Source organism: Euprymna scolopes, chromosome 3, assembly GCF_053919585.1.
Source record: "Euprymna scolopes isolate OS-2025 chromosome 3, ASM5391958v1, whole genome shotgun sequence".
NCBI classification, from domain to species: Eukaryota; Metazoa; Mollusca; class Cephalopoda; order Sepiida; family Sepiolidae; genus Euprymna; species Euprymna scolopes.
Window position 1 is genome coordinate 66,748,229 of NC_136484.1, and position 25,551 is coordinate 66,773,779.

Genomic DNA, 25,551 nt, shown 5'->3' on the forward strand with positions numbered 1-25,551 from the left:
TGATTTGCTTACAAACTTTAATGCTTCTTAAAAAAGTATAAAACTGATATTTTTTACATGAATTTTGTTTATATTAATTTGATTCTTCAAACTACTGTTTTCATCTTAGGTGTTATTTTCATAATGTCCCAGTTGATGTAACCTCCGACCTTCTTTGGAAATATTTTGTCAAAGTCGGAAATTTTTCTGCAAAGACCCATGGCATAGTGGATAAAATACTTGGTAAAATTCTATTGTAAGTTATACTCTTCTGGAGGTTGAAGGTTCAATTTTTCAGTGCGGGCGACACTCGGAATACAATTGGACTTTTATCCAGTCTTAGGAATTTTACCCAGTTATGGCTGACAGAACAAGAGCATGCTACCTCCGGGGGTTAAATAAAAGGGTCCCATTCGAAATTCTGTGTAGATTTCTGACAGAAAGATTCCCAAGTTCAACAAGATACACCTGACGAAGGTCGGAGGTTACATCGACCAAAATGATGTAAAAATAACACTCAAGATGAGAATAGTAGTTCAAATGATCAATCCTCATCTCAAAAATTCAAAAACATGAATTTTTGTTGTCATTATGGTTGGGTTTTGGTAAGGACAATACACCAATTACCCTCATCATAGTAAGACTGAGAGATCCCAGCACAGCTGAGAGTAGCACAGAGTTCTTCAAGCTCACCCTCCTGGAAGACATGATAAAAACGATGAAGGATAGCTGCCTCTTCATCCTTCACTTGTGTTGTCTTCTTTTTCTTCTTTGTCCATGGGACGAGCAGATCTTGCTGCTTGAAACATGTTCGATTGACATGCACAGCAAGTCTTGGAGGATTAGTAACTGCAGGATTCGTGCTGATCCCATCATTGACTGCTTCAAGAGATTTTGCGACAGGCTTTGATGATGTTCCATTTATGGTTTTAGCTGATGATAATTCCTCTGCTAATTGTGATGTGATTTTTGTTTGTTTCATTGTGTCGGAAAGTTCTGATATTTGTTTATCTTCTTTCTGCTGGACGTTTGACAATGTGGAGCGATTTGTTTCTGGATTGTCACATGTGTCGTCATTAGCATGAAGATTTTTCTTGAGATATTTCGATTGTTGCTTGTTTTTCTCTTGTTCCATCGCCCACACTTGGATCAGGATTTTTCCGCCAGGTCGCACAATTCGTAAGAGTTCTTGGATAGCATTAAGCCGACGTTGCTAAAAAATAAATTAAAAAATAGTTTGAAAGAAATAAATAATAGAAATGAAAATAATATATTACAAAAACATTTCGTACGTTTTTTTTTTTGTTGTTAACTAAAATAAAATTCCAAAGCTAATGCATTTCAATACTGTCTTAAAATACCAGGAACTACACTTGCATCCTAGAACATGCCATTTTACCTTTTAAATATGACTGTTGCTGAATTGCAACTACAGGCATACCACTCATATATATATATATATATATATATATATATATATATATATATATATATATATATAGTAATTTATAAAATATATATGGCGATTAAGCTACACTGAATATTCTGCGTTTCGTCCAACTATAGGATTCGTCAGGCTTATGCGCGAATTCTGTCGTTGCTTCTTGTTTTTATACATGTTGAGGATTACTAGTTGGCCATTCCTGGACGTCACGTTAAACTTAGATAAAAACACATATGAACCATACTTAAAAGATAACGCTACTCCAATTTACATAAACCCTAAGTCCAACCACCCACCATCAATTATAAAACATATTCCTAACTCGATCGTAAGTAGACTCAGTAATAACTCAAGCGATGAAAATGCATTTAACAGGTCATCCAATATTTACGAAACAGCCCTAAAAAACAGTGGATACAAAAATATAGATATCAAATATAAACAACAAAACACCAACAACTATAATAAAATTAAAAACAGAAGAAAAAGAACTATAATTTGGTATACGGCCCCATACAATCAAATGTTAAAAACAAAACTTGGCAAGAAATTTCTAGATCTTATTGAAAAACACTTTCCCGCAACCAACCCCTTACACAAAATCTTCAATAAAAATACATTGAAGTTATCTTACAGTTGTTGCGAAAATTTAGAGATGATAATTAAGGCACATAATAACAAAATACTAAATGAAAACAATGTAAACAACAACAAAATAAACAATAAAAAAAGTAGACACCAGGACAGAAATAAAAACAACACTAGCAGAAATAATAATAATAATAATAATAACAATAATAATAATAATAATAATAATAATAATAATAATAATAACAAACCAACCTCGGACAAGTACAACCATACCATAAATAAAAATACTAATAACGAACAAGATAAATGCAATTGTAGACACCGCACACTTTGCCCAGTCCAAAACAAATGTCTAACAAAAAGCGTAGTCTATCAAACAACAATATTTGCAAAAGAAAACCCGAATAACAAAAAATATTACATAGGCATGACTTCCTTAGATTTCAAAACCCGATACTATGACCACAAAAGCACATTCAAAAATAAAAAACACCGTATAAAAACAACACTAGCGAATAAATACTGGGAACTCAAAGAAAGCGGACATTCGCCGGTAGTCGAATGGAAAATAATAAGACAAGCTACCACATGCAGACATTTAAACGACCCATGTAAATTATGCCTCCATGAAAAATTTTCTATCCTGTACTTTAAAGAACCTCAAAATCTATTAAACTGTAGGCGGGAAATAGCAAACAACTGTGTTCACAAAATAAAACTTACTCTAGGATAGCGATACAAAATAGCTTTAAAACTAACAATAACAATGGAAAACAAACAAATAAATAAATTAAATAAACATGAATATACATAAACGATCACACGCATATATATATATATGTGCATTATTGTGTACACATAGGTATATTTATAGGTATATAAAAAAAAAAGAAAAAAAAAAAAAAAGAAGCAGAACAGCCACCTAAAACCACTAACCTAGCTCTAAAACAGATCCTTTGTTTGATAAAATGCATGGCCATTGGCTGGTAGGAAGGAGCGCGGTGGATATTAGAAAGCTGAGTGGCCAACTAGTAATCCTCAACATGTATAAAAACAAGAAGCAACGACAGAATTCGCGCATAAGCCTGACGAATCCTATAGTTGGATGAAACGCAGAATATTCAGTGTAGCTTAATCGCCATATATATTTTATAAATTACTAACTAGCTCTACCTACGTATTGAGCACTTTTGAAGTAAATACTTAAAGTTTACGCATAAATCTATACTCTCGTATAGTAAATTTATGTGAATAAATGAAATAGTTATATATATATATATATATATATATATATATATATATATATATATATATATATATGAAAATTTTTCGGGGGTACAGAATTTAATAATGGCTAAATACAGACCAATCAATATAATGATTTAAAAAATAAAAATGAAAATAAAGATTAGCTAACCAGGTTTTGTTCCTCGCTCAACAGAGCTAAATCGAGGAAAATACGATTAAAAAAAAAGTCAAAATATGGCAGGGGGAGGAAAAAAATAAATAAACGAAAAATAAACAGAGGAAAAAATTACATAGACACTAAATTAAGTCCTACAAGATTTTCTTTTTGGTTGCAAAGAGAAGGTCTCAAAGACTTAATAAAAATAGTCTCTAGAATTTTTAAATGATAGGGCGAGTGCGACTTACTCAATATCGTAAACATGTCAGCACTGAAATTCGTGGCACACGCATGGTTATTTATAAGATGGTCGCAAATCGCAGAACCATACGTATTACTCAACAAATCTTTGATGGTATGTGTTGTTTCAAACGGAAATCTAATCTTTGCAATGTTCACCCAACATAGTGCGCACTGCAACTACATTTAAATAAATAAATAAATAAATAAATAAATAATAGAATTATTATGGTGGAGGAAGAACATTTTTGCAAATGGACGGCAACATAGGCCTAGTTGAAAAAACATGTGGATTCGATGCAAAATAACACAGTTGCACAAACAAAGAAATTACCTAATGTTACCTAGCCAAGGTAGACGTAGGTAAACAGGACATCTATTAGCTATGATTTCTTTAAATTTATAAAAATTGGAAACTGTTCTTATTAATAGTAGTTTCAACAATATCTAAGGGGTAAACATTATTACAAAGGGTCTTAGTAATAAATTTAAGCTCGTCATCCAGATTAACTTTAGAACAAATCATCAAGGCCCTATGTGTTAAAGTCTTAATTAAATTGTATTTTTGGTTTGTAGGGCAAAAAGAGTCCCAACGTGTATAGAGACCGGTAAAGGTTGGTTTACAATAAACAGAAGTAAGAAAACACAAGGATGTTACTTCTGTTTATCGTAAACCAACATTTTTCATTTTTTAAATCATTATGTTGATTGGTCTGTATTTAGCCATTATTAAATTCTGCACCCCCCAAAAATTTTCTTTATATATATATATATAGCTTAATGTAAAAGGAAAAGAGAAAGATCAATTCCACAAAAGGAGACTTATCCGGATAATGCCAAGCTCAACAATAACTATTGGAGCTTATACAATAGGACAACAAGAGTATGAAATGAAGACACAAAACTATATATTGGTAGATATAGAATGGATCATTTATTGAATAATGGAATACAGACAAAATTTGGGGGATAGAAGGGACTCTTTATGCCAGGGCATTTCGAAGCCTATTGCTTCTCATCAGAAGAGTAGAGAAGGTGCTAGGTAGCATGGGGGAGATGCGGTGTCTAGCGTAAGGTTCATTAGGGATGAAAAAGATTAAGAGGAATTATAGAATGTTGGGGGAAGCTTTATTGAATTCTAAATAAATAAGGAGAAGCTTATTATATATATATATATATATATATAAGAGGTATACCTGTAGTTGCAATTCAGCAGCAGTCATATTTAAAAGGTAAAATGGCACATATATATATATATGAGAGAGAGAGAAAGAGAGAGAATTAAAAATCTAACGGTTTAAAGATCAGACAAGTGCAAGATATCTATTTTTTAATAAACAAAGTTTATTTATTAAAATTAAATTCCAATTTTTAAATTGTAAAAGATTCTTTGTCAGGAAATGCAGACAGTATTTTTTTTTCCTTCATGTCATGCTGATGCCAAAGCCTGGCACGTCCTCAGAGGTTGGATATAAAGTTTAAATATCTGATAACAGTGTGAAGCACTGATCATATGTGTAAGTCAAAATAATAATAATTTAAACCATTACATTTTAAATTATGAATATCAAGTGCTTATTAAACAGTGGATTTCCTACTATATATATATATATATATATATATAGCGTGTCCAGGGGTGATGAAAAAAATCCAATAAAGTGCTCGATCGTAGATGTGAGAGCTGAAGATACAATATTTATTATGACACTATATATACATATTTCAAGGTCGTACCATTGGTTTCGATACACCGAAAACAGTAATAATATACTGTGGAAAATCGGTATAATCTCTTCGGTGACAAAGAAAAATCTGGAACTAATGTAAAATGAACGAACATAGAAGAAACGCTAGACGAGCCATTTTTAAATATGAAATTCTGAGTCTTAAACGCTCGTCTAGCGTTTCTTCTATGTTCGTTCATTTTACATTAGTTCCAGATTTTTCTTTGTCGCCGAAGAGATTATACCGATTTTCCACAGTATATTATTACTGTTTTCGGTGTATCGAAACCAATGGTACGACCTTGAAATATGTATATATAGTGTCATAATAAATATTGTATATATATATATATATATATATATATATATATATATATATATATATATATATATACATATTAGTGATGCGACACTTCCAATATTTTTTCTGATTCTGAGACAATTATCAATTCCATACTGTACTCTAACCACTGCGCCATGAGTCCTTGCAGATTCCTGAGTTCAACATGATACATCTGAAGAAGGTCAGAGGTTACATCGACCGAAATGTTGTGAAAATGACATTCAAGATAAGAACAGTAATTTGAAGAATCCAAATAATATCATAAAAACGTTGCCTATTTTATAAATGCTTACTTGATTTGAACCATGTTTCGATGAAGCTAATAAAGAAATAAAAGGTAGCAACAACTTTCTCCGATTTTTGCATATATAGTTGAAGGTGAACTTACCTTTGTGGAGAGATGATGAATGACAGCAATACAGATGGAAGCATCGAATGCATTGGAGCGGAGAGGAATAGCCAGGATATCACCAACAAAAGCCTGAAAGTTTCTCTCTCTGCAAATTTGGACTAGATTTTCACTCCGGTCAGAGCCAATCTATCAAAAAATATTTAATAAAATAATGATAGTGAAAAGGATTTGATATATATATATATATATATATATATATATATATTTATGATGAACATAACTCAAGTCTAGGATTGCCGATCCGTGACTTTCATGGCTTGTGTGAGCTGCGGCGTTGTTTGTTTGTAGAAATAATTATAGATCATCTTGCATTCAAAAATCTAATATTAATTTACTCATTGGGTTAGGTTGTTGGATGACATCATCCTAGCAAATGTAAAAATTCTACTTGTGAGACATTGCCTGGGTTTTTAGTAGTTGGATTAATACATCTCTGGTTGAGAAGAAAAGCTATATTTCACACTCAGACTTTGCTGCATTTTTTTATTGCTTATCAAGGCTCAAAGGCTACTCAAGGATAAGGGTTAATGAGTGTAAGGTGGTAGTGAAGTAATCCTTACTTCTGGGAAAGAAACTTTGTTCATGGAATCTGCATTTACATTTAGGCACAGATAGAGAGTGTGGAAATTCATATATTGTCGTTGTAGCCAGTCGAGTGTTTCATGTGAAAGTTTGGCAAGGGGGCGGGGGAGCATAGATTAGAGTTCAGATGAGCACTTACCATGAAAATACTAATAGAGAGGACAGGATCGCGACGTCTCTACTGTGGGAAAGAAGTTGCAGGGAAGAAAATAAGGCATCACCTAGGTTTTGAAGCTGGTTTTGACCTCTACCAAGGCAGGATAGGCATGTCAAGCAGCTCTTGCCCAGATGTGGCAACAGTGCTCCATTGTAGGACGCACCTGGTTCTTATACAGATAGAGGATCTGATTGGCAGTGAGATACTTACTGGAGTTGTAGAGTGATCAAAGCATACTTCCAGCACTCTTGGCAACAGATTTGATGTATGTGTTCCATTTCAGATCAGGAGTGAAGGTCAGTCCTAGAAGCTTATCAAGACATGGGGGCTTCCCCAAAACTAGGGCCATTCATTTCAATTGGGGCATGGTGGAGATCAGAACAATTATGATGAAAAGAGAGAAGCTTGATTGTCGATGCATTAAAATTAACTAACCACCTTTTTCCCCATTGCACCACATTCTCAAGACCAGAAGAGAGAGAATCAGAAAGATCTTTGTCATTGCTGCTTCAGCTGCATTAGTTAATAAACTTTCTTGTATGTGACATAGTGGCTCAGATGGCAAAATCCTCGCCTCAACTGTAAGTGATTCATGTTTCAAACTTGACTTTAAATATTTTCTACTGATGAGTCCAAATGAGGATTTCCAGTCTGTGGTTTGTGTGAGCTGCCACATTGTTTGATTTGTGAAAATAAGTATACATAATCTTACATTAAAAAATATATACATAGGTTGCTTGTATATGCACTTGCCAAATATGTCAGGGTAAGGGGAGGTGCGTTTTTATCATAGGAAAAATAAATGACATCTTTACTGAAGTTATCAGCTGTCAATTTTTGTTCTGTCTTTTATAATTTTAATTTTTGATAACTTGAATCAATTTGCAACCATGATAAAACATGTTTACATCAAAACGTTTGTTGATCAGCAAAGACTCTTCTTAATGCTTATATAATTTTGTATATATATCTATATATATATAATTATTTTTATACCTACAGATACTTTCGCAATCATCAGTGCATCATTTTTTTTCTTTTCTCTTCCTTGCAACCTCTATCTCACAGAAGAGATGTTGCGAGTTTGTCTCTGATGTATCGTTATTTTCATGGAAAGTGTTCGACTGAGCTTCAATCTATGGTTCCCCCTCGCAAAACTTTCACAAGAAACACTCGTCTAGCTGTAAACACTATCAATAATTCCCCCCCACTCTTTATCTGTGCCTAAACCTAAACGTAGATTCCATGAACAAAGCTTTTTTATTAGAACTGCACGCCTGTGGAATTGTCTTCCGTTTTCCTGCTTTCCGGTTGACTACAATATGGTTGTCTTCAAGTCTAACGTAAATAAGTTCTTGATGAGCCGTTCCATATAAGTTATCAAATTTAACAAATTTTCATTACTAATGATTACTATATTGTCCAATTTCTACTGTACACTCTTTAACCCTTATCCTTGAGTGGCCTCTTGGCCTTGATAATGAGTTGATACCTATGAAAAAAAAAAAAAAGAAAAGAAAAAGTCCAATGTGAACAAGTTCTAATTGAATCGTCCCCCTAAGTAATCCAAGTTACAAAATTCCCACTGTTTACTATGCTAAAATCACAATGACTAATGTATACCTATTAACCCTTATCCTCGAGTGGCCTCTGGGCCTTGATAAGTGGTGACACCCTTGTAAAAAAAAAAAAAAAAAAAAAAGAAAAGTGATAATTACTGTTGGTTGAGAGATCTGAACCTAACTTTTGATTCCATTGGTTAGGACGTTACTTCTGGGCCAGCAGCAATTAACATGAGAATTAAGAGAAATTAAATACCTATAAATGCCAAATGCAGACATAACATAGTAAAGCAGTCAGAGAGCATTCTCACAAATGGAAATCAAAACGCTGCATTTTGTCAGTTGATCACCTTTTGTTAATGCTCTAGACAGGGCTCAATTTTAATAATCTTAAAAGAGCTTATAATTAAAAATATTAATAATCATATTTATACCTACAGACATTAGTGTTTCATACTTTTGCAATCATCAGTGTACGAAGTGATAATTACTGCTGGTCAGGAAATTCAAACTTAATTAAAAAGTCAACCTTTGATTCCATTGGTTTGGATGTTACTCCTGGATATATTAATATATATTTTTTTAATTTCTCAAACTTATTCAGAGTAAAAGTCTGATGAATGTCAACATTTAACTATAATATATATTATGTAAGTAAACAATGATATGTTAGATTCCATTGATCAAGTCTTTATTCACTTTTATTTATTGAAATTCAAAGCAATTCAGTATGACTTGACAATCGTTTCTTCTAGGATCAATCCTTAGTTTTCTGTTTGGCTGCATAAATGAAAGATCCTAGTAATTCCGGATTGCTTTTTTGTGAGTGAAACGGTTGTCAAGTTACATTAAATTATTTTTAATTTCAGTAAGAAAAACATTAACAAAGACTCGATCATTGAAATCATTTTGCTGCATTGCTCAACCATTCAAACCACCAACCCCAATCAAACTTGATCCAAAATGTCACCACTGATGTCTATGACTGTCTTTTTTTTTTTTTTTTTTTTTTTTTTTTTACACAGTGATCACCACTTATCAAGGCCCGGAAGCCACTCAGGATCTCTTGCCAAAATTATGGAAACAATCAAGAAGCTCAAAAACAACGAGGCAGCTGGAGAAGACAATCTTCTAGCCGAGATCTAAAAGTATTTCCCCAAAACTCTAATTCCACTTTTTTAACCGCATTATTTCCTGTGATTTGAAATTTGAAAGTCTTTCCCAGGATGATGTTCTCCCTTTCTTCAAGTAAGGAGACAAACTCTGCTGCAGCAATTACCAGGGTATAAGTTTCATTGATATCACTCCTAAATCTTTGCCACAATTTTGCTGAAGTAATTTCAATCTCAGCAGGATGCACGGACCAGGCCAAACCAATGCAGATTTCTTCCTGGCCGGGAATACACTGACTGACTTCACTCTCCATCCATGGCGCAATCAGCAAAAAACTCTCCATCCATGGTGCTATCAGCAAAAAAACTCTTGTCTGTTTCATTGGCTTTGTCACTGTGTTTGATTCTGTCGACTGTGGAGCTCTTTGGCAGATTTTGCAGGCAGACAGTGTCCCATCTAAAATCATCAATCTATTTAAAGCATATTACCTCTCCGCTCGCACAAGAGTTTATGCATGTGGTCAGGAACCACACTTTTTTAACATTCAGTCTGGAGTCTGTCAAGCATGTGTCTCATCAGCAATTCTGCTCAACTATGCCAGCAATTGGATTACCTTCAGAGCCTTGGTAAACTTTCCTAGTCTCACTTTCCAACTGTCACACCTCGACTACACAGACAACATTGTCATACTGAATGAAAGTGTCAATGAAATCCAATCTGTGATAGTCAAGATGCAATTTTATGCCTCTAAGATCAGCATGAATATTATTGCTCAAAAGACGAAGCTCCTGATTGACGGTTTCCTCTTAAATGAAAAACAACCAATTGCTCTCAACAGAGAAGTCCTTATATTTCAGAAGGAAATCACCACTGGTCGATCACAGCCAACGAATGCACATCCACAAGTTCACAGAACAAAGACAAAAGAAGAGAAAAGAGTAAGAAGTAAAAGGAGAAAAAAGTAAGGAGGAAGAGAAAGGCTTGAAAATAGGAAATACAGAGAAAGAGCTGAAAGAGGGTTTCATTATTGCATATTGCCTCAACATTAGATTCCTTCTTAAACTTCATTCAATTTAGTAAAAGTTTATTTCATGAAATAAAACCGTATCAATGATGAAACCCAGGCTTGAACGGAATAGCAATTTAGTTCTGGTAATGTAATGCATAAACTCTTATCATTTCACTGTATTTCTACAAAAATTAGAAAATAATCATTTCCCATGAAAAATAGTAATGAGTTTCTGTTTGGTTTGTTTTGCTTTTTATTTTTTGTTTATTGTTTGTGTTTCATATTTACAATAATTCTATATCTTTGTCTACCGTCAGCAAATACCTTAAAAGAAAACTCCATTATCTAAATTAATCGTTTGCAAGTGTGGGTGTGTATGTTTGTGAGCCAAGAAAAGAGAAATTTCCAGCTGCCCACCCTTTGCCAAAATAACATTCCTCTTGATGACTAAGAAAACAAATATAAAAAAATGTTTTTCAGTTCTTAATAATTACAAAACTAAAGACAACAGAGTGATGATGATGATGATGATGATTTCATTTATCATGAGCATCATCATTAAATAAGAAAAAGTAATAAGGCACGGCTAAGCTAAAAAAAACTTCTATACTAATATGAATCATGAACGTTTCTGTATAGCTTACTTGCCATAAATATGCTAATATCTAAGAGATATGTCTGTATTTTTTTTTTTTTTTACTCTTATTCATCCCTAAATAAGGATGTAAGGGGTTACTATTAAGGACCATGCCTACAGGGGCCCTATGTAGGAAGCTAAGCAGCAAAACTGTCTGTTCACATTAAATTTAAATTTCTACATGTTAGTACAGTCAGAGAAGCAGGAAACAGGGAGGGAATTCCGAAGTCTAGCAATTCAAACAAAAAAACTATTAGAATAGAAAGTTTTTAGGCGTCTAGGAAACTCTACGGTGAAAGAGTGGGATTTGCTGCTTGTCAGGTTAGTCGAGAGTATGTCGAGGGGGCACAAATGCTACAAGTTCATCAGAGCACATTCCATTAAAGTAAAACAAGCCAAAGGATGTGACATTGCAGTGATGGAAGACGAGTTGGAGCTTGATTGATAATCCGAGGCTTATTCTGCGCAAAACTTTTCTGGACCTTGTCTAAGAGGGAGAGACTAGTGGTAGATGCACTAACTCAGATGTGGTAATAATACTCCACTTGGCAAATGTCTTTGTAGAGATGCAGGATACTGGCAGGCGTGAATAGTTTTCTAGCATAGTAGAAGTAGTCGACTTTATTAGCTGATTACAATTGGGCTTAGGAACATGATACTTTGCAAGAATGGCTCTCTTCTACAAATCCACACCCATATTTACCTTACGAAGATCATACTTATATTTTTCTTATGAAGAAATCCTATTGGTCACATTTGCACTACGATGTGTGTGTGTGTGTGTGTGTGTATATATATATATAAATGGAAATAAGTTTATTTATTTAAGCTATAAGAGTTATTTGCCCTTTAAGATATTTCCCATTTAATTTTCATAGACGAAAATTTATGTATTCCATGCTTCCATATATCCAACATGTAATTCACTCTCAGGAAAATTGTAAAAAGTTGGGATATTTGGTGTATCTTAAATAGTATGTGACTAAACCTTCCATCCCATAATATTTTTCAACCTGGCAATTGCCAGATATATACAGTGCCAGCAAAAAGAAAGTCTGCACTAGTAATTTTTTCAAAAACTGCAAATTTAAGCTAAATTTAATGTAACTGTGTAAACAAACTATACCTCATTTGATTCGCCTTTTATTCTTCTATAATTTTACTTGTTCATATTTGACTTTTAATTGAAATATTTTAGTGTTCATGTCAATTTAAAAAAATAACTTCAAATTGAAGCGGCAAAAAGAAAGTCCACAGCAACAAATTCGCTTAAAACCAGCTTAAATTATCACCCCTAAATCAGTTTAAAATATCCACCAACAGACAACAAAGTATCTCTAATCGTAATTGTTGTTGTTCCAGGTTATACAACGTAACATTTAGTCCATATGCCACAACTTTCTCTTAGTGATCGTCAGGAGCTCATTAATCTCCACCTTTCTGGTTTATCCAATCAAGAAATCGGCCACAGATAGAAATGTGATGAGAAAACCATACAAAAGACTGTGCAAAAGCACCAAAACACCGGAACTGTTCATGATGCTCCTAAATCTGGTTGTACTGGAGTTACTTCTAACAGGAAAGACAATGCTATCAAGATCCGCAGCCTAAGAAACAGATTTGAAATGGCTCCCCAAATCCAGCAACAGTGCAATATTATTAAAAAGCGCTCTCTTTCTACTGTCAAGAACAGATTAAAGGAATTTAATTTGCAAGGATATGTTGCAAGACGCAAGCCAATGATTTCCGTAAAGAACAGAAAGTGCTGTCTGGACTTTGTCAGATGCAATGAAGATCATGACTCTTCATATTGGTCAAAAGTGCTTTTTAGCAATGAAAACAAGTTCAGTAGGCTAGGCAGTGATGGTAGGCAGTACGTCCATCGGAGGAAATACGAAGAATTTAATCCTAGGTGCTCAGTTTCAACGCTGCAAGGTGGTAGAGGTTCTGTTTTGGTGTGGGGCATTATTAGTACCAATGGTTCAGGGCCTATAGTTTGCTTGCACATCGAATTAATTTGACCAAGTACATTAATACATTGACTCAGCATTTTCTACCCTACTTTAGTCGGAATTTGGATGATAATCCCACCTTCATGTAGGATAATGTTCCCATTCACACAGCTGGCAATGTCAGGAGGTTCCTGGAAGAGCATGATATTCCGTGTTTGGATTGGCCTGCACAATCTCCAGACCTCAATCCTATCGAAAACATATGGCATTACATTAAGCAACAGTTACGCAATGATAAAATTTCAAATTTGGAAGAACTTTGGACAAAAATTAATGAAAAGTGGAATGCTCTTTCCCCATAGTATTGCTGCAGTCTAATTCAAAGAATTCCCAAAAGATTGCAGGCTGTCAAATTGCAGAAGGGCTATGCTACTAAATATTAACTAGTTCATTGTGTTCCTGTTGTATTTGCGTTGCATTAATGTCCTAAAGTTACATTTAAATAACAATTTTCCATTGTGCGCACTTTCTTTTTGCCTCCCCTATTTGAACTTATATTTTTAAATTGACGTGAACACTAAAATATTTGGATTAAAAGTCAAATATGAACAGGTAAAATTATAGAAGAATAAAAGGCCAATCAAATGAGGCATAGGTTGCTTACACAGTTACATTCAATTTAGCTTAAATTTGCAGTTTTTGAAAAAATTACAAGTGCAGACTTTCTTTTTCCCGCCTCTGTGTATATATATATATATATATATATATATATATATATATATATATATATATATATATATATATATATATGAGAGAGAGAAAAAAAGAGAGAAATAGTCATTTACAAACAGTTTTGTTATATCACAGCAGTTCTTCAGTGTAGTTAGACAAGCAAGTCTCTCATGTTGGAAATGAAATTCCATTGTCTAAACAGTCAACATTCCTAAACATTTGGCTATCATTCGACACCTGCTGAGAATAAGCAAAATCTCAATGCAAACATTGTCAATTACCTGAGAGCTCCATTTGTTAAGACAAAGAAAAATACATTTTATACTGATGGCAATTATCAATTTTACTTACCAGAGAGCTCGACCCATGAAGATGGAAGCATATATATATATATATATATATATATAATTATTTACTATAATAATTATTAAATAATTATTAGATTATTAAATATCTACCAACACTAGTATTTCTTCTTTTCGGGAATCTTTAGTGCAGAGTGTCACGATTAACACCAGTCGATAGATTCAAACCCGGCAACAGAAGCCATCTCTGGCTTCATTAGCAAAGACTGTATCCATTCGGCTACCATTAACCGCATGAAATAACATTGAAATGTAAACATTTTATTTTTTAATGTTTTTTTACGTCAGTCAGAGTGATCTTATCATTATATGACAATCTATGCATAAGAGCTGAATTGATCGTCTTAATTCAACTGTCATGATTAACACCAATCAATCGATTCAAACCTGGTGACAGAAGCCAACTCTGGCTTCATTATATATACTTGATAAGTGGTGATCACTGTGTAAAAAAAAAAAAAAAAATATATATATATATATATATATATATATATATATATATATATATATATATATATATATATATGTATATTCTTTTTTTTTTTTTACACAGTGGTCACCACTTATCAAGGCCCAGAAGCCACTCAGGGATAAGGGTTATTGCAAGTACATTACGTTAGTGTGGAGATTTGATGAAGTGTTTACTTAAGGGGGCGGTTCATTAGGACTTTGTTAACGTTGGACTTGAAGACATCCAAGTTATAGTCCGGTGGGAAGCAGGCAGACGGAACAGAGTTCCACAGGCATGCAGTTCTAAGAAAGAAGCTTTGTTCATGGAATCCGCGTTTTGATTTAGGCACAGATACAGAGTGGGGGAAATTTTTCACAGTGGATTCAGCTAGATGGGTGTTTTTCGTGAAAGATTGGCGAAGGGGGGCCAGAGATTGGAGTTCAGACGAGCACCTGCCATATATATAACTTGACCATATTTATTTTTCTAACTCAGAATGATAGGAGATAAACTTTATGTCTATAGTAGTTCTTATGTTTATAGTTTTTTTTTTTCAATTTCTATATTTGTTTTATTAATGTTTTATATTTGTAACGATTCCTGGGAAATTTTTGATATCATTTTATGTCGAATCAAGAATAAATATGACTTGTGCGTGTTGCTGTCTGAATGAACTCGGTGCCATTGTTGTTTAGGCTGCTTTGCAAAAAAAACAATTGGGATAAAAAGCAGTTGTAAAAACAATAATATCACAGTTTTGTAAATACAGCAATTTTCTTTTTGTTTTGCTTTAGTAATTAAAAAATAGAAAAGAAATGTATGGAGCAGGAGAGAAAGATGGAAAAGTTACTTCAGTCTGTTGCAGTAGAAAAATGCATACAAATGTAGACGGCTGCTACTATTATTTGTTTTGATTTTTGTTTGTTGTTACTTAATAAAGACTGTGGAGCCAGCATACTAAGTTCCAATCCAGTTCTGTTCAGTCCTAGAAGGTACATCCTCCCAGGGTTTTTTTTTTTTAATGGAAATCGCTCCAGACAAGACACAAAGCAACTTAATGTAAGGAGCTAACAAAAACATTAGTTCCACGTCAAAAACTAGCCAATGATAAGTGTTAGATGGATGGTTTCCAACCTAGAAAGCAGCAATTTTTCCCTCTTTGTCGGAAACATAATTCATGTTATGTGAGAACCAAAGGATAAAATAAGGGAAGCAAAAGTTATGAGGCTGATCTCCTTTTTTTGGAAAGAGAATAGTTTATTGCTAATCGCTTGAGGTGTTCCTACCAAAGAATGCTGAAGTGGCTGCTCAGGTATTTTTTGTAGTCAGAATGCACCTTTAGTAAATCTCTGATTTAAAAAAAGATAAAGCGAGAGGCCAGTACTTGCATTAAGCTGGTCTGCAGTTTAACTTGTTGCTGGCTATCTTGCTCTTGCTTGTTGCTGGATCTCAACATTTTGAACCGAGAGAGAGACTTAGCTGTCGTACAAAGCTAAGACTCTGTAACATCATCTGTGTATAGATACTCCCTCAGGCATTTGTCTATAAAAATGGAAGTTATTTTTGGGCTCATGGACTTTAAGTGTCTGACGGAGTGGCACTCGTCTGATAAGACGTTGCAATCATCATATATGAAGTAAAAAAGTAGTTACACACTTTTAGAAGACATTTATTTTGAATAGAATTTAAAGATAAATTAGAAAACTTTAATGTCAGGACAATGATAAAATCATTTTTATTTACTTTTGTTGGTCTTGTAAGTCCAATATTTCACTAAAAATAGCCTCATCAGGGTAATAAGTCCAGTTCATAGTTTTTTTTTTTGTTTCTTCATTTTGTTGTTATGAAGGAGGTAATTCCTTGGAGAAGAAAAAATTTAAATGTACGTGCTGTCCAGTTATTTAACGTGTGCGTCACTCCAATTTTGAGCAGGAATATATGAATAAAAAAGTAGTTAGACATTTAAAGTTTTCTAATTTATCTTTAAATTCTATTCAAAATAAATGTCTTCTAAAAATGTGTAATTACTTTTTTTACTTGTATATTCCTGCTCAATAAGTTACCAAAGATTAGGTTCTTTTCATTTCACCTAGATGCCAACATTTGTAAACTTGCATGAGAGATAAGACACCAAAACAAAATGAAACAACAAAGGCGGAGGAGGGTCAATAAAGGATGGTCACATGCTGTTCCCCCTTGTTGGATTTGAAACCAACAGTACTAATGTTGTTCTAACATTCTGTAATATATATATATATATAGTATGTTGTGCCTATAAAGCATAGAGTAATTTCTGTAGAGAATCTATATATACAATAATATATTATCTATATATCTATAAAAGTGAAAATGTCTGTGTGTGTGTCTGTCTGTCTTGGTACATTTCCCTACCAAATAACTGTCAATTTTTGGTCTACAGACTCGAGATTTGACATAAGGGTTATATTGAGATTTAGGAAAATCTTTTTAATCAGTTTTCGGGCAGAAATTTTGCTGGTAAGGGATCAAAGTTCAAAATGTGACTTTTGAAAACTCTACCAAACTCCTCCGTCAATTTTGAGTCTAAACACTTGAAATTTTAGATATAGGTTACTTGGACATGGATCTAACTTTATAATTTGATTTGAGCCGAAAACAATAAATGTTAATGGATCATAATTGGGGTTAAATTTAAAAACAATTGACTTCTGCTGTCTCTACCAAATTACTCAGCCAATTTTTGGTCTAAACATTTGAAATTTTACATAAAGCGTATTCAGACATAGGGCAAGCTTTTTAATCAGTTTTTTGCTGAAAATTTGGCTGACTAGAGGTCAAAGTTCTAAAGATTTGACCTTTGTGATCTCTCGCAAACTATTAAGTCAATTTTGGGTCTAAACATTTGAAATTTTACATAAAGGGTAATCAGATATGCAGCAAGCTTTTTAATCAGTTTTTATGCGAAAATTTGGCTTCTAAGAGGTCAAAGTTGACAGAATTGACCTTTGCAGACTCTACCAAACTCCTCCACTAATTTTGGGTCTGAACACTTCAAATTTCAGGTGTAGGCTACTTGGACATGGATCAAACATTTTAATTTTATTTGAGCCCAAAACAATAAATGTTAAGGGGTTAAAATTGAGGTCAAATTTTTTTTTTTAAATTTACCTCTGCGGTGTCTATCAACTTTTCTCTATTGTTGTTGAGGAAGCCTATAATATAGAAAGGCATTACCGTACATGTGCACACTTTTTAATATATACATATGTACATAAAGTTATAAACAGTACATAGGGCCTGAGCAAAGCCGGGCTGAACTGCTAGTCTATATATCTATAAAAGTGAAAGTGTCTGTCTGTGTGTGTGTGTGTGTGTGTGTACATTTCCCTACACAATAACTCTGTCAATTTAAAGTCTACAGACTCGAAATTTGATATACAGGGTACAAAGATTTGGAAAAATCTTTGTGATCGGTTTTCGGCCACAAATTTGGCTGTTAAGGGGTCAAAGTTCAACGATTTGACCTTTGAGAACTCTACCAAACTCCTCCGACAATTTTGGGTCTAAACACTTGAAATTTTAGATATCCTTGGACATGAATCTAACTTAATAATTTGATTTGAGCCCAAAGCAATTAAAGATTAAAAGGTCATAATTTTTTTTGGTCAACATACACCTCCAAACACCCGGGCAACGCCGGGCTGAAATGCTAGTATATCTATAAAAGTGAAATTGTGTGCCTGTGTGTGTACATTTCCCTATGAAACTACTTTGTCAATTTTCAGTCTACAGACTCGAGATTTGACATAAGGGTTATTGAGATTTGTGAAAATCTTTTTAATCAGTTTTCGGCCAGAAATTCGGTTGGTAAGGTGTCAAAGTTCAATGATTTGACCTTTGAAAACTCTACTAAACTCCTCTGTCAATTTTGGGTCTAGACACTTGAAATTTTAGATATAGGTTACTTGGACATGGATCAAACTTTTTAATTCGACAGCCCAAAACAATAAAGGTTAAGGGGTTTAAATTGGGATCAAAGTTTAAAAAATTTGACCTCTGTGGTCTCTATCAAATTACTCAGCCAATTTTTGATCTAAACATTTGAAATTTTACATAAAGTGTATTCAGACATAGGGCAAGCTTTTTAATCAGTTTTTGGCAGAAAATTTGACTGACTAGAAGTCAAAATTCAAAAGATTTGACCTTTGCGGTTTCTAGTAAACTATTCAACAAATCCTGGGTCTAAACATTTGAAATTTTACATAAAGAATATTCAGACATGCAGCGAGCTTTTTAATCAGTTTTTGGCCGAAAATTTGTCTGCCAAGAGGTAAAGTTGAAAGAATTGAACTTTGCAGACTCTACCAAACTCCTCCACCAATTTTTGGTCAAAACACTTGAAATTTTAGATGTAGGTTACCTGGACATGAGTCAAACTTTTTAATATATATATACATATGCACATAAAGTTATGAACAGTACATAGAGCCCGAGCAAAGCCGGGCTGAATTGCTAGTATATGTAATAGAGACAAACATACAAACAAACATGCACAAAAAATGCATTCAACCATTATATAATCTGATTATATATTGTAAAACTCTGTTACTTGTCAGGTTAATCTGAAAATAAATTGAATTTCTCACCTGAAAAATGGAACGATTGAGGCCAAAGTATTTGCCATTGCCACACCCAATGTCTGCTACAAGAGAACCTTCCGGCAGAGAACGAAGAAAGTTAGTGACTTTTGGCCATGGAGAATGTCTGGTACTACTAAAATGGTCAGCTATTTCATTATAAACCTGCAAAAATAATGGGGCGATAATAAGACTCATATCTTTAATTTTGTCTCGTAAGAATAAACAGATTGTAGAAAATATGCACAATATGATCAGAGACTATTATAATTCTAAATTTTTGTGATGCGGAATGGTTGATTGTTTTAATTAGATTTTTTGGACTACTGTTCTCATCTTGAGTATTATTTGCACAACGTTTCAGTCGATATGACCTCCGACCTTCTTTAGGTGTATAATGTCAAACTCGAGAATCTTTCTGTTCAACTCAAGATTTTACACAGAATCCTTCTTAAAACCAACATTGAGCATGCTGATTCCATTGGTTGAATGAAAGATTTGAGTCGAAATTCTGTGAAGATTTCTGAGTTCAATATAAAGATTCCAGAGTTCGACAATATAAAAAGGGCGGAAGTTACATTGACTGAAATGCTAAAAAAAGGTTGGAAGTTACATTGACTGAAATGCTGAAAAAGGTTGGAAGTTACATTGACTGAAATGCAAAAAAAAAAAGGTTGGAAGTTACATTGACTGAAATGCTAAAAAAAGGTTGGAAGTTACATTGACTGAAATGCTAAAAAAAGGTTGGAAGTTACATTGACTGAAATGCTAAAAAAAGGTTGGAAGTTACATTGACTGAAATGCTAAAAAAAGGTTGGAAGTTACATTGACTGAAATGCTAAAAAAAGGTTGGAAGTTACATTGACTGAAATGCTAAAAAAAGGTTGGAAGTTACATTGACTGAAATGCTAAAAAAAGGTTGGAAGTTACATTGACTGAAATGCTAAAAAAAGGTTGGAAGTTACATTGACTGAAATGCTAAAAAAAGGTTGGAAGTTACATTGACTGAAATGCTGAAAAAAGGTCGGAAGTTACATTGACTGAAATGCTGAAAAAAGGTTGGAAGTTACATTGACTGAAATGCTAAAAAAAGGTTGGAAGTTACATTGACTGAAATGCTAAAAAAAGGTTGGAAGTTACATTGACTGAAATGCTAAAAAAAGGTCGGAAGTTACATTGACTGAAATGCTGAAAAAAGGTTGGAAGTTACATTGACTGAAATGCTGAAAAAGGTCGGAAGTTACATTGACTGAAATGCTGAAATGCAAATAACACTCAAAATGAGAATAGTAGTCTGAAGAATCTTAATAGTGTGAATGATCAGAAACTATTTTTGTTTTTTTGCTCTTTTTCATCCCAATCAAAGCATATTGCCACTTGGAACATAAGGAGCTACTATTTGGACTCCTGTGAGAAGTTGAGCAGCGAAATGTCTGTTCACATTACATTTAAATTTCAACAGATTAATTACAGTCAGGGAAGCAGGAAACAGAGAGGGAATTATAAAGTCTAGCAGTCCGAGGGAAAAAGCTATTAGAGTAAAAGGTTTTCCAGCATCTACACAGCATCTACAGACCTCAGTAGTGAAGGGTTGGAATTTTACCGCTTGTCAGGTTAGTCGGGAGTATGTACATCAAGGGGTCACAAGAGTTATGAGTTAATCAGCGCAGATTCCATTAAAGTACTTGTAAAACAGGCACAGGGTTGTGACATTGTGGCAATGGGACAGAGGTTGGAGCTTTTAAATTTGAGACTTTTTGTATCCTAACAATGAGAAACTAGTGGTAGATGCACTCTCCCAGATGTAGCAACAATACTCCATACATGGGCAAATTGTGGTTTTACTATTGCATTAAGTTAACTGAATTGTTAGGTTATATAGACTTTTGCACATCACATTCATTATTTATTTTATTAACTTAACTTTTTATTATACTCATACTGTTATTAAAACAAAGGATATAGAAATTATTGCATTATGGTCTTCTGTAGTTAATTTGAATGTTTGAAAAGTAGTTCAGTAGAGTTTAACTTGTAATATTTTTCACATCAAAAACAGTTGTGTTTATAAATGGATATTTAATTGTTAGCAAGTAATAATTTTACTGAATTCATTGATTTGTAAATTTACTAATTATCTTTAGAAGAATATCATTAATTTTTAAAAGATATTTCCTTCTTTTGTTTTTTTTAGAAAATGGTTGAAAATGTTTGAATCATTATAAGCTAAACTATTTTTCTTGGTTTCTGGATTAGCTTTAGGCAATTGCCTTTTGAATAGAAGTAACACTTTACTGAAAAAAGTTGAGATTGTCGGACTGACTTCCTCATCTTGGTTGTTATCGTCACAACATTTCGGTCGTTTTGCCCTCCGGCCTTCATCGGAGGGCAAAACGGCCGAAACGTTGTGACGATAACAACCAAGATGAGGAAGTCAGTCCGACAATCTCAATCAATGAAAACACCTCATCTCAAAAATACAGGCAATTACTGAAAAAAGTTATTTAAATTATTTCTGTTTCTTATCTTTTCACAGTAAATTTTGGTGATACCTAATGTATATTAAGAATCTGAAAAATCAGAACTTTTGGGGGGTATCGGAATCGGAACAAGTTAAGACTATTTCCAATGCCAAAAACGACTTTTTGTCTGTTTTTGTTTAAAACTTACTTTTCCATTGATGGTATTAACTATAGAACGATAAATATTTGATTTTAACTGCCAAAAAATTAGACTAAAAATGCATAGACCACGCCCACCTCCAACAATTGTTTTTTTATGTTATGAATACATTATATAGGTTTTACAGTATTTCAAAAATTAATAAGTGAAAAAACAATTTTATAACAAAATATTTAGGCCTTTTAAAAGAATCAGAACCTCTATCAGAATCAAGAATTTAAAACAGAAATTGTAATTATGTCGGAATCAAAAAAAATATTGGAATCATCCCACCACTAGTATATAGTTCATAATCTTGAAGCACATGTACACATATGGGATTAAAAGAATTATATCTACCATCATTTTTTTATTAGAACAATTATATCAAAATACCTTATGAACGTGAAGCACTTCCAATTCAGCTGCATCCGATTCCGACATTGGAAGTTCAGGAATATTATTCAACCTATCAAAAAATAAAAAAAATATTTTGTGTAAGGTGTTCATGGTCCTGGGATATAGCATTTAGAATGAAGGAAACGATACATGGATTACACAAAAAGGAAACTTCTACTTTGAAATTAATGTTAAGAAATTAAGTTAACATATCAAAAAAAAAATGACGTACGAAAACAGGAAGTCAAAAGGAAAGACTAGTCTGATTTTTTTTAGTTGGACTGCAGAACTGATCAGAAATGTTTCAAAAGGTCTTCCTCTCTCCCCCATAATGGACAAGTACTGGGAAGATTATATTGTGTATTATGCTAAGAGCAATTTAAGAAAAAACAAAAGATTAAAAAAAAAAAATCAAACTCCAAACGAATATGGCTGTTATTATTAAAATATAGTGAACAGCCATTACAACTGCTATTAACGTAAGAGAGAGACAGACAGCTCTTAATACCATAAGAGTAGACGTTTTTGGCCTCCTGGCCAAGATGAAAGTGTAGTATCTTTCTTCAGATGCTACACTCCAGTTTCTTCTTCTCTCTCAGTGGAGGAGAAATCCTTAACGACTGAGACAATTTTTATTTTTGTTCCTTTTCTCCACGTTAAAAAACGACTCTGGTGTCTAACTCTGTCCCATGGGGAGGCATTATAAATAGGAACTCTACAGTGCTGCTAGCAATATAAGAAAAAAAGAGCAATTATACAGTTACTATTACTACTACTGTTAGCGCCTTGTGCGTGCCTTGGGAAAGGCAAAGGCTAAGGGAGTAAACCCTCAACAAAAAATTCGGTTCGGAGTCCTGACAGGCGGATAGTGAAGTGCTGCAACACTTTTCCCACAATTCCTGCAGCTGTGCTAACTCCGATCATATTGGCTTGCCTTTCCATCAGACTTTGTCTGCAATACCGAGAGAGGGACCCTGGTAACTAGGTAAATCTAGGTCTCCTTATCATCTGGAGAACCTACTCCAGCTTCGAAACTATAGTCACAGCAGATGTTGCAGTGCACCAGACTAGATGCAAAATGCCATTGTTTTATTAGACAGACTACTGCTATCATTTTAGTTAGGTTGTATAAAAGTGTTAACTTCGATCAAAATCGGAATTCCTTCTGTAATCAGAATTTTTGATTATCGATTTTCGATACTTATCAAACACATTCCGATAAAAAACTATGTAAGAACACTCCCAGACACATCAATTACTTTCATGTGAAATTTTAAAGTCAACACCAAAGTGTATCTAGATGTGCTGAAGAGTGTGGTAATTCCTTGGTGTAATCAGGTGGCCGCTGGCAGACCCTGGGTGTGGCAGCAGGACTTGGTGCTGATCCACAAGTCCAAAGAGACTCAACTTAGGCTTGGCTTCAGAAGGAGTGGTACGACTTTGTACCCTTCTCTTACTGCTCCCCCTTCCTCCCCAACCTGAACCTGGTGGACAATTTCGTCTGGTCATACGTCAAGAACATCACAAACATGACCTCCCACAAGACCAAAGCTAGTCTGATCACTGCGATCTGCTGAATATTCACTGAGCTCCTGCGGGCGCTTGTGGAAAAGGCCTGCTCTCAGTTCTGGGCCCGTATTGAGGCTGAAAGTGGCTAAATTGAATAGATGTAAGCTCTACTACATAAAATTACGTTACTTAAATTGATTTTTTTTCAAGAAAAGTTTTAAAATAAAGCTATAGTGTTGTTTTCTTTAGGATGACATCTTTACTGTTCCATCTTGTGTGTGTGTATATATATATATATCCATACATAATTTATTTACTCCCCTTAATTTTTTTTTAACTCTTTATTTATTTATTTATTTACTCATCTATTTACTTATATGTATGTATATATATGTGTGTGTTTGTTGTATGTATATATATATGTATATGTGTAAGTGTATGTATTCATATGTACGTATGTATGTATGTATGTATATACATGTGTATGTATTTTATTTCACTTATCATTAATTCATTTACTTCCTTTTATATCTCCTGCTGATAATTTAATTCTTAATAACTTGTACATTTCAGTTGACCCCTTTTCTGCTTTAAATTTTGGTGCCTTTTTAACGTCATCTTGTCTGGGTCATTTTGACATTGGCATTTCTATTCTAATATTCTCAATCTCCATTCAATTTTTTTTTCTTCTTCTTCTTTACTCATTCTCCCAATATTAGCCTTGACAGTCGATTTAAATTCTTTTTCTACGCACATCTTTTCCTTGCCTCCATTTCTGAATTATTCCTCGGATTTCCGCCTTTTGCATTATTTTGGACCATCTTCCGATTACGCGATTCCGTTGGATTTTACTTGTGGAAATGGAAACTTAACAACTTTCTTGGATTTTACCGTTATTGGATATTTTACCCTTCACCAGACTATCCATTCATGTGAAATCACCTTTTTCTTCACCATATTCCCTCTCTTTTACTATTTGTTACCAAGTAAGATCCATGACTTACTTGTAGTTTCATCAAATACTTTTGCAAGCAAAATCCGATCCCGCATTTTGCTAAATCCTACCCTCTGATGAGAAGGAAAGTATTTCTTCAAAACTCCGCGGATTAAGGACTACCCACTTATTTTGTGCTTCCTTTTTAAAATTAAATGTTTTTAACTCTTTTTCAAAGTGTTTTTTAACATGTCTTATTAACTACTTGTTCTTTATATATATATTAGCAGTTCAGCCCGACTTGTCCTATGTGTGAATACACTCTATGTATGTTTACATCAAAATTTGTCTGAGTAATTTCGTAGAGACCGCATAGGTCAATTTTTTTAACTTTGGCCCCAATTTTGACTCCTTAACATTTATTATTTTGGTCTCAAATCAAAATAAAAAGTTTTACCCATGTCCAAGTTACCAACATCTAAAATTTCAAGTCTTTAGACCCAAAATTGGTGGAGTACTTTTGTAGAATCTGCAAAGGTCAACTTTCAACTTTGACCATTTGGCAGCAAAATTTTTGCCCAAAAACTGATTATAAAGCTTGCCGCATGTCTGAATACCCATTATGTATAAATTTCAAATGTTTAGACCCAAAACTGGCAGTGATTACAAAGCTTGTTTGAATACCCGTTATGTATAAATTTCAAATGTTTAGACCTAAAACTGGCTGAGTAGTT

The 25,551-nt window shown here is 33.7% G+C and overlaps 1 protein-coding gene across 2 annotated transcripts in view; it reads right to left on the minus strand.

Moving 5' to 3' along the window:
* Positions 1 to 25,551, minus strand: part of LOC145255849 (tRNA (carboxymethyluridine(34)-5-O)-methyltransferase alkbh8-like) — a 123,714-nt gene continuing 98,163 nt past the window's right edge. For both annotated transcript variants that reach the window (XM_080114611.1, XM_080114602.1), the window contains exons 8-11: positions 22,372 to 22,444; positions 19,324 to 19,479; positions 6,115 to 6,264; positions 1 to 1,192 (exon numbers count right to left, since the gene is read on the minus strand). In XM_080114611.1, coding sequence (XP_079970737.1) covers positions 569 to 1,192; positions 6,115 to 6,264; positions 19,324 to 19,479; positions 22,372 to 22,444 — 1,003 coding nt within the window. In that variant the 3' untranslated portion in view covers positions 1 to 568. The remainder of the gene's footprint in view (positions 1,193 to 6,114; positions 6,265 to 19,323; positions 19,480 to 22,371; positions 22,445 to 25,551) is intronic.